The 11,226-nt window shown below is 41.7% G+C and overlaps 1 protein-coding gene across 1 annotated transcript; it reads right to left on the bottom strand.

Moving 5' to 3' along the window:
• Window positions 1-9,323: 9,323 nt before the first annotated feature.
• On the bottom strand, window positions 9,324-11,005 carry LOC142497510 (thymosin beta-b-like). Its single transcript, XM_075605375.1, has 3 exons — window positions 10,848-11,005; window positions 10,133-10,257; window positions 9,324-9,564 (listed from the first exon to the last, which is right to left on the bottom strand). Exons 2-3 carry the CDS (start codon window positions 10,230-10,232, stop codon window positions 9,539-9,541), a joined length of 126 nt encoding a protein of 41 aa, XP_075461490.1. The 5' UTR covers window positions 10,233-10,257; window positions 10,848-11,005; the 3' UTR covers window positions 9,324-9,538.
• Between the last annotated feature and the right edge of the window lie 221 nt (window positions 11,006-11,226).

Raw genomic sequence — 11,226 nt, 5'->3', positions numbered from 1 at the left:
ATAAAACTTGCACTTACCCAGGCCAGCGGGGACCCCAGACACCCACGGCAACCACCCTGAGGCCCCATGACACCCGCGGGGACCACACAAGGACATCTGGCCACCCGTGGTGACAACCGGAGGCCCCGGACACCCGCGGGGACCACTTGGAGACACCCGCCGGCCTCAGGATTGATACCAGTGCTTGAAAAAAAAAATACAGAAAAAATGGTCAGAAGGCGGTGCACTGCTAGGTGATAGTATTTAGGCTACCAAATGCAATTTGATGAAAAAAGTCAATTTAATAATCAAAAGCGGAGTTATACATGAACAAGAGCAACTCTGATGCATTTCGTTCCGGTAGGAACTTTGTCAAGAGTGTTATGGCTAAGTGCTCAGCTGATCCTCTAATTGGCTCAACCAATTCTCTGATAGGGTCAAATCCAATAGGTGTGTGCTATAACACACACCTGATGCTTAATATATTAAGTCTCTGCTGCTAAGAACTAAGAGAAGGGGAGAATGTAACACTTAGGCTGAGTCCATAAAGACTGCAGCTGTGCGGAGGCGCGCGGAGGGAAAGCGAGTGCTTTCCCTGGCCTTTGTGTGCCCGCCGTCCAGGGACGTGTCTGGGGCCGGGCCAGTGACGTCACGGAGCTGGTTCGCCCTCATTGGGCGAACCGCTCACGTGACCGGCCCTCCGTTCCCCTCAGTGCCAAAACTTAAATTGATCTGTCTCCGCGCCTCTGCACGCCTGCGGAAGCACCTCTTAAAGCCACCCTCATAAAGGGTGCCAGGGGTAAGTCCGAGGCCTCAGCACGGCTCAGCGCTATCTGCCTGACCATGTCCAAAGCCTTAGACAGAGGATCGCAAAGCACAGAAAAAACATATAAAAGATACAAAACAAACCACAAAAAGTAACTATTATGTCAAACTTCAAAACATAAAGTTATAGCAACATTAACATGGATACACAATAATAAAACCAAAAGAACCTTGATATGTATAGAAAAGCAATAATTGACTATAATCAGAAAGATATCATATCAAAAATCTAATGATATAAATAAATATAACTAGAAAGATCAAATCCAGATAAATACATCTCAAATGGAATTCTAAAAGTAACAATATAAGGTATGAAAATATATAGAAAAATAATAACTAATCTAATAAAATCAAATCACATAAAGGCATACAAATATAGATAATAAAATAAAAATATAATTATTACAACAGCCAACTTCTCCACATCTCAATATTATGACTATACATAATAGACTATCATATAATCATATGAATAACCATATGTATTGGTGCACAAATTTAAGTGCATACATCTCTTAATATCTACACATAGTTATAAGATGTATAAGAAAGTGTCGTGTAATTGTACATAAGAGCATATATAGACAGAATCATGAATTGAAAATATTATTTGTTCAAATTAGAATAATCATAATTAATTCAATCAATCATGTGTAAACAAGATGTGCACGTTTAATAGAAAAAGAGTACACATTATAAGAAATGTATTGGAAATAATCACATCTTAAAGCACTATATAAGGGAAACTCAATCTGTTAGAAAATGCTTGCGTTCCCAATCAGTATTAATTCTGAAAGGGCTAAGAGTATACAGGCATCCCCCGGTTTAAGGACACTCACTTTAAGTACACTCGCGAGTAAGGACATATCGCTCAATAGGCAAATGGCTACTCACGCATGCGCCTGTCAGCACATCCTGAACAGCAATAACGGCTCCCTACCTGTACCGAAGCTGTGCACAAGAGGGGAGACTATAGAGCCTGTTACACATGTGTTATTTACATCAGTTATGCACGTTTATGACGATTGCAGTACAGGACATGCATCGATAAGTGGGAAAAGGTAGTGCTTCACTTTAAGTACATTTTCGCTTTACATACATGCTCCGGTCCAATTGCGTACGTTAATGCGGGGTATGCCTGTACATGGTATAAATCCAATACATTTCAAGAAATGTCTGCTGCTGCTCCCACGATGTCGCCACGGTCCACCTCACCCTCTGCAGCGGTCTTCCTCACATCCCCCGCCGGCAAGAGTTCAAGTCTTCAGCTGCTCGCAAATTACCCGGCGCCGGTTCCAGCCCCCCCTGCTGCCGTGTCCGAGTAATTTCCCTGTAGCTTTAAAAGCAAACTGGTAATTACCCAGTACTCGGTACATCACTACTGTCAATGTCCCGCATGGCTGAGCGGCCACATCAATGTACCTTGCTCCTGCCACTGCTCTGTGTCCCACATCCGCTGCTCCATCTTTCATAGTCCTTTGACATTGAAGAAGGTACACAGGACTCATTTAAAGATGGTGCCGGGGTCAGAGCGCACTCGACGTAAAGTAAAGCGCCGGTGGCGGTTCTAGAATGTTGCTGCATTTACCTTTTTGCCACCCCGGGCTCCTCCTCTTGCAGCGTCCCATCACGTGGCGACGTGTTTCCATGATAACAGGACGTAATGTGGCAGTGCGTCGCCATGTGAATTTGCTGTGTTTTTGACGCCACGACGCTGAAGGAGATTGGTCACCACATTTTTAGTCTGCCTGCGGTCCGATAATGTCTTGGTCCGGCCCTGCTCATCAGTGCCAGAAGATAAAGGTTCTAATTTAGACTGACAACAGGACAGCGGTGTCGTACATAAACAGGATGGGTGGTACTCCCTCCAGAACCCTGTGTAGCGAGACACTGAAATTTGGTCATGGACACTAGCAAAACAAATTCACTAATAAGCAATGTTTCCTCCAGGAGAAACAAACAAGATAGCGGATGCACTATTGCGGCCGAGATTAACTCTCAGTGTATTATCTCTCAGGAAACATTTGGGGAAATTAACATAGATTTGATCCCCAATTCATCCTCTGCACAGATCCGGAGCTTTGTAACATGGATCTGGACAGAGGGCGCATGGAAGATGGGCGCATTTGCATTTCCATGAAGCGCTCTCAAAATGCCATACACCTTTCCTCCCTCATCCCTAACCCCAAGGGTATTAAAAAAGATTAGTACGGACTAGGTTCAAGCATTGTTCCTAGTTTACCTAGTATCGACGGCGAAACCATTGTTCCTAATAATCCAAATACTCAAAACAGTCCAGACGATTCAATTGTGGAACACCCTCAATTGCTTCATGGGAACAGAAGACCTCCTACATTAGCAATCCGGTTGGACGGACAAATGTTGGCGGTGGAATAGAGCTATCTTTAACAGCTTAGGAACTAACTAATCCCCCAGTAAGACCAAGGACCAGGAAAAGATATAAGGCTATAATTCAGAAGTTTAGATTTTGGCGTAAAGCTAACAAACCTGGAACACAATTGAAACGGTCTTAGATTTCTTAGACGATAAAGTTCAAGAGGGTTTGGCAGCTTAAACACATAACTTTGTACAGATTTAGGTAATTTTATACCAAATTTGATTTCCCAGAATTTATATATCCGCTTGTAAAGAGGGGCTACTTTGTCTACACCTATAAGGCCCAGTAATTAAACAACTTGGGACATTGAGCCACTACCTACTGTATGTATTTGACTTCGTTGGATAATACTTCTATAGACTGACTATAAAATTATCCTCTCTTCTATCACTTGAATTTGCAGCCAGGGGAGCGGAGTTAATTTTAATTCACGTATCTGATCTCTGGCTGGTTCATACTCTGGAGCATTTCCACATAAAACTAAAAGGAAGAACAAAAACAGGGCCAATGGAAAAGGTGCCAGTTGAGCTGGACTTGTCAATGTACTTAGAGAAAACAGCCAGAGTAAGGCCGCGCTTATAGTGCCGGCAACGGCAACCATTCGCCACTAGCAAAAGTTAAACTTTAGTTTTAAGCGACGTCGCTGGCGACAAGGGCAGTGACATCATGAAGGGGGCTGGCAGCGTTCTCTGATTGGTTTAGAGACACGTGGCGACTGTCTCTAAAAAATCAGCGACAAAAGCAGTTGCTAAGGGTATCACATTACCAATAATTATGAGGACGCCCAGATGGGCATCTGCTTGCACCTTTGTGCATTATTGGAGACTGTCCGAATCGGAGAAAGTAAAAGTTGCTGTTGCTAGGTGGCAAACCTCCCGAAGAACAAAACATTTGCAGGAATCAATTCCTTTGTTTTAAGGAAAAATGATTGTCACCTAGCAACAGCGACCCACCCCACCCTCCCAATGTAGATAACCTGATGGTTGCAATGGTTATTTTTTTTCAAGTAACCAAGTTGGATCTATTTTATAGACGTAAACAAAGTAGACCTTCCACCAGGACAAAGAGAGGCACAGAAGCAGGAGAGCACTATTCAGAACCAGTGCAAGTTGAGGAACAAGCTAATTTTCTTTATTTTCCCTAGTTGAAAAAAAAAAGGAATAGACAAAATTCGTGTGGTTTTAAAATCTTTATTGCTTATTTAAGATTTTCAAGCATCAAACTGTATCTTATTGTAGGTTAAGTAGCTAATAAGATAGGGGTTCTTACTTTATATTAAAAAGGTCAACTCTAAGGATTGTCATCAATCTAATATATATACGGAAAAATCTAAACCTCTGGAGGAACTGCTAGTCACGTGATCGGTAGCCCACGACTAGAGCATTTTTTTGCTGAACAGTTGATCTCCGGGACGCCGGCAATCCTTGTCCGTAGAACCAAGTTAGTTTGCAGGTCATAGTTTCCTTTCAAATCTGTTTTGCCACTCCCTTGTCTGGGGCTGCAGATCATTATACCAGTTGTCGAGATGTAAGATTAGCTTTGTGGAGGTAATTTCTAAATGAGGGAGCTAGAGATAGTTGGTGTGATTTTGTAAATTACAATAGCTGGCAGTGGCTGAGCATGATAACATGTTAAAAATGTGTTTCTTAAATTAATACAGTGTACTTTAAATGCTGAGGAATTTTTCAGTACTGGGTTTCTTTGACATGTGAAGTTCTATGTATGATAGGGGGGACAATTTGACCACATCAGTCATGTAGCTTTAATTCCGCAATGTCTTACTCTATTATAATTTTTTTGCCTAAACCAGTGGCTGAAAGAGTCCCCAATGATGTCATAATGGGTACCATTCCCCTTATGCTTTGACTCAGCAGCAGACAAAATACAGTGCAGTCTTAAACAAGAATTTAATCTGATTTAATGATAGAAGCCTCAGTCAGATTATTATTATTTTTTTTTTTTTTTAAACCCCCATACTAGTGAAAAACGAAACATTGGTCAAGCTGTTTTTTTTTTATCCAGGGCAAGAACATTGCATTACTATTAACTATAGTCGGGCATAAACTTTTATTTTATTGCAATCATGTTCAGTAGACTAAAAATTATGACCTTCTTTTTAAGCATATTTTAATCAAGAGTTCTGATATTTTTTATATGAATGAGGCCTGCAAAATTACATGTATTGAAAAGGTTAATAGAAAAAAAAATATTTTCGCAAATTTTCCAAAAAGGATTTTATTTTGTACTCTGAATTTTTTTTTTTTCGTCCTCATTGAAATGAAGGGAGCCAAAATCTTAAAACAGGGACCAAGAGCAGACATTTTGTAAAGGCCTATTTCCGTAGCACTACAAACTATTGCACCGCAAAAGGGTTAATCTTTATACTGGCTTAATAATTAAGGAAGTGGTTAATGTGGAGGGAAGTGTCTGAAATTCAGCTCAACAACCAAGTAGCAATTCAACAAAATTACCACATTGTGCATTACTAAACTAGACAATGAGTGCACAGGGGTGGCAAAAACATTTCAACTCATTCATTGCTGAAAAGACTTCAAATACTATACTCCACACAAAGTACTCAATTAGAACTTTATAGGATGTACAGTAAAGTTTCAGTAACTCTGAGCAAGCTATTACAGTAATGTTAAAGCACTTCCATGTAACACATCCTTTCCTATCTTAACGGTTGTTTCAGAATTTATATAAGCTTGCACATGTATGGCCCAAATAACAAAAATCTGCAAATGTTCAATATCATGGATAACACACCATATACAGTACTGCTTTTACAAAAAGAAGGTTATGGACCCAGGCTAGGGACGATTCTATGTTTTTATTAATTGGGGTGATAAGTCAAACTGTCTGGGGGACAAAACAGGATAAACCTAGGATAGCCTCAGATAGGCTGAATGCTGCGACAGGCTGAATGCTGCAGCAGACGTTTGTGCCATGCATAACACTGCACACACTGGTTGGATATCAGCCCTGAATACAAATACATGAAAACACATGAACTTTATGAGAATTAATTAGACATCCATGAGGTTTCAAAGCTCTGGACACTATAATTTGATCTTTGAAGAACTGTAATGTTGATATCACAACCTATTTTTTTTCTAAGACCGGGACGGTTGCTAGAACTGTGAATTAATATTAAATCAGTCATTAAAAATACAAGTGACCAAATCCGTTCAAACGACCAGAATATTGCATTAAAGAAAAAATTCACAAATCAAGTCTTACCAGTGTCATATTAAATTCCAGCAGGAGCATTTACAACATAGAATATATTACCACAAGATGCAACAAACAAAACAATACATGAAGATATACCAAAAACATGACCCTTGAAAAGTGGAGGAGTGGCAGGGGGGGGGGAGGGGTGAGAGCGATATAAGGCTTCTGAAGTGCCATATGGTGGGTGAGCGAAATCAGAAGGCAGAATAATGGGAGAGAGTGACACGGGGGGGGGGTTGAGAGGGTGACAACAGGGGGGAGGGGGGAGTAGTATATGGGGTGTAGTACCTCTCTCATCAGTTCACCCACTCCTCCCCCCCCCCATGCAGTCACAGAGAAAGCAAGGTGTGGGACTCAACAAGCCAGACCGACCTTTCCTGCATGCGACCTTTCCTGTTGGCATATCCAACGCTTTACAATGCAACCCTATGGGCCGTTTTTCGACGCCGGAATGCGTTATCCAATGCCACTGATTAACATGGGACTCACTTTACAACGGTTCCACTATCCAACGCTACTTCCAGAACGGATTCCGTTGGATAACCGAGGACTGCCTGTATTGCAGAAGCAATTTCATAGATACAATTAGTAATAAGCTATCATGCAGTTTTTAAATAATTACATTTAAAAAAGGCACACAAAATAAATGGTTTTACATCAATTTGTTTTCCAAAACAGAAAACTACTGGACTATTTCACAATAGCGAAAAAGCAAACTGTGAACAAAAAAAATATTTGGGCCTTTTACAAAGGCTGTAAGGTGTTAAAAAAAAAATACTACCTGATTCTGTTCTAGCATATCCCTTTAGCTCCAATCCAGTTTAAGGTGGGAATTCTGCTTTAATCTATTACAATTTCTGTCAATTGCTCAGTTATCGGCCCCACGCAAGAATATACTTTTGTTTTGGTCTATTTGAATGGCATTCTGCCCACACAAAAGCCACCACTGAGCTCAAAATAACTTGCATTTTTATTAAAATTTGTATTAAGTATTTCTTTTTACGTAGTTGCAGGCTTCAACATAATGGGCCTTCCCACTCACTAATTATAATCAGCATTCTACTGCTTAGAACCGTTCACAAAACCAGCACATTGCTAGGGCAACTTATCAGTCGCCCATCTGAAAGATTATAAACACATTAAAAAATCAAAAGGATTGTTCTTATGGTAAATCTCATGCCACTTCCTCAGTGAAACGGTCCCTATCTTTTACCCTTTCATGTCAAAGATAACAGATATTCATAGAACAATCATTTTGTAAGGCGCAGTTAAAACTTAGACCAGGGATCTTCAACAAACAGCTCACAGACTGCACAGAGCCTTGATCTGCCTTTGGACTCTGCCCCTGCCAAGTACATACTCATTACATAGGAATCCAAGCACAATATCGTTGCACTAAAACGTGCATGTTGTATATGGTACACATTGACAATTATAGCAAAATGTTTAAACTAGTGTCATTATATGTACCTAAAAAGTCCAGAAACATGTGGCCTTTCTGAAGGTTTTGATCTGACCTCTTTGGAGAACTAGCTAGAGACAGGACTTGCAGTGAACCAATAAGGTCAGTGGGCAAAATGATTAGTTTATGTATGTATATCTTTATATAGCCCAAAAGTGTACACAGTGCTTCACAAAGAATACACTACAGGGAATTATTATACAATAAGTGCAGAAAAATCAGACAATAGGAAAAAAAATCCCTGCCCTGAAGAGCTTACAACCTAAGTGGTAGATGGGAGACTTAAGACAGCAGGTGGGGGAAGAAGTGCTGTAGATGTGAGAGCAGGTGTTAATATGGCTGGGTCCATGATTAGGAGAAATCCCCAGCAGCAAGGAGTAAAGTGTGAATAGAGGATTTTTGAAGGTGCGGTTTATTGAGGTAAAGAAGTTGTTGGAAGGTGTATAAATAATGGTGCAGTGTATGGGCACAGGTTGAAGGGAGATAAAGAAAATGTGGATAGGTGGTGTGTGGAAGTTGGAGAAAATGTGAAACGTTTACAAAAGGAGTGAGGAAACGGCAAACAAAAAAAAACGCAATAGGGAGGGCATAGTGAGTTGCAGGAGGATAGGAAGAGTACAAATTATCAGAGCATTTAGAAAAGTCAGGTTCTCAGTTGCATAGATGTTGTAATGCAGTCTAGATCTTCTTGTAGTCTTCACCTCCAATTCTAACTCCAGACACTAAGATGTTACAGTCAAGATAGACTCGCTTAAATACGCTAAACACATTCACTTAATTATGGGAGGGGTCTATACCAAGCAGTCATCTACTCACCTTCCATAGATTTACCTCAGGTAAAGCACTGCCTAGGGACAGTATGTCTCAGGAGCAGCTACTCCGTGCAAGACTTGGAAGCAGGGGGTCTCCACAGCTGAACCGCATTGATTTCAGCCGAGAACCTCCTGCTTTCTGAGGTACGTGCCTCTGTAGGGGATGTCCGTATTTGTCCCAGTGCACTGGCAGATAAGTACCCCTCCTCCAGCACCATATTATTGAGTGCATGTACCCCTCTCTATTACAGAGAGGCACTGATCCTTGCCATCAAGCCAGCCCTGCCTACACAGGCAAGTATCTCAGGAAGCAAGGGGTCCCCAGAGCAGAAATCAATGTGGATCAGCTCTGGAGACTCACTGCTTAAAACCTAGGCGGGGGAGAGAAATACAAATAAAGACTAAATAGTGCTTCCCTAAAGGCTACACAACCCAGGGACTGGCCTGAAACCAAGTATGCTGAAAGTGTTCAATTCTACAACTGGTTGCTTTATTTACAAAATTACAGAAGTGTGGTAATATCTACACTAACCCTTATATTAAAGGCCACTTAGTGATCTTAACTTATCAACCTTTATTTAAAATAAATATACAGAAGTCAAACAGCTTATTGCACAAAGTGTCTTTATTCCATTCAACAAATATTGAACAAGAGGGAAGACAAGTCAACACAAAATATTCCCTTTAGTTTTTGGCATCCCAGGGTCCAACAGGTTATTGGTTGCCCTCCCTTTTCTTTCACAGTGCATATTGATCTCCAATAAGATCAGACAATTCTCCCCTCCAAGCCATTGTCAGGTGGGAAGGCTCCAAGTAAAGCACTCATTTCTTTTTTTCTTGCTCAATCGCTGCAGAATGGGAAAAAAAAAAAAATGTTAGCAATTCCGCATCAAAATTGCATTGTCAAATTAAAATCTTCTACCCACTTTAACCTTAATTATAAGTGATATCAAAGGCAGCAGAAGAGTTAATTATATCATGTGATAAGATTTCAGATTTAGTCATTTCAAGATAAAGGATAAAGGATAGAGGTATATATATATCTAACACAATGAGATTGACCATTTAGACGGCACCCACGGGGGCTGTGACTAGGGTTTATACAATGTACACTAACGATTTTGCTTGTACAACACCCCCACACAAAAAAAACGCACACACCCCTATATGGTTCTTGCACTACCGACTGCATGCATTTTTGCAGTAAAGGTCATGTATTCGTAACATGCATAACTTCTGCACATTACTAAACTTATTTGTTCCTGGGGATGTCGGCCTTGCACAGATAAGCTGCAGATGCAAGTTACCCAGAAGTGAAACAGCAGCCACCGCCACTGGAGGAGATGTGCAGGAAATGAATGCAGGGTGTGTCCGAGTGCAGAGAGAAACCCGTTACAGAGGCTGGAAGGGACTCACTTTCCTTTGTGGGCAGCGTGTTCTTCTCCTGCGTTTCAGTTTTCTTCAGCTTGGCTTTGTCGAACTGGTCAATTTCGGACAGAACTGGCTTGTCTCCCATTTTGGATGTGGAAGCTAAACTGGAGCTGGGACAATGCGAGGGACAAGGTTACCGGACAATGAATGTGACACACCCGGTGACTATCTGATCTGAGAAGCGTTATATGGACTAACCACCCACGCAAGTCCCCGTTACCGGACTTTGGCTATGTCGTCTGCTCGTGATCCAATACCCAATCTACATATACATCAGACACAATCCAGTCTGCACATGCATCAATTAAAGCCACACCCAGAAGTCACCCAAGAGACGTTGATAATGGTCAGGACATTGCTAGTGAGATTAGCATTAGAAATAAAAAGATAGCTCTCCCCTTACCTACAGCCTACACTCCCGAGAACCCCGCCCACTTGATACGCAGATCATATTAAGAATATGGGGTAAACCGGACCTTTAATTTATGAAGCCGTCTAATGGTTATTATTCGGTGTAACCAACGGATAATGCAGCACTTTAAAAGGCTGTGAGCAAAATGACAAGAGGTCTCAAAACGACGAGACCTCTCGGGAAGCCCCAAATGAAAGAATCAGAAAATGTCACAAAGCCAGCATCCCGCCACTGAAAAAAATAAGAATAAACACGCGTGGAAGATGTGCGATGCTGCGCTCCCCTTACCTGGCAATGCGGGTAGAAAGTATGGATTCGATCGTTCCAAATCTGCTGTTCGCACACGAGGAACAATGGGTTAGAATGCCACGGCCCCTGCCTTAAATAGCAAACCCAGCCCGTTGTCTACGTCACCGCCTCACCTCATTGGGAGACAAGCCAGGCAAAAGGGGGAGGAGGAGGAGGCGGCGGCAGCAGTAGTATCAGTGTCACGTGACCCGGCTGCCGCCCCTACTTTTCCACTGATGGGTCGGAACCGGCCACACGTGGGACCTGAGAACAATAGGTTGTGTGCAGTAGTGAATGATGAATAGACGCATTGTGTATCTGGGGTCTACTTGTTGGGAGCGAGTATCAGTCGCCCCAGCATCCTTTTGAGCACAGCAGA

The sequence above is a fragment of the Ascaphus truei genome, chromosome 1, assembly GCF_040206685.1.
Source record: "Ascaphus truei isolate aAscTru1 chromosome 1, aAscTru1.hap1, whole genome shotgun sequence".
Classification (NCBI taxonomy): domain Eukaryota; kingdom Metazoa; phylum Chordata; class Amphibia; order Anura; family Ascaphidae; genus Ascaphus; species Ascaphus truei.
The sequence above is the reverse complement of the archived record's forward strand: the minus strand, read 5'-3'. Positions and strand labels throughout refer to the sequence as shown.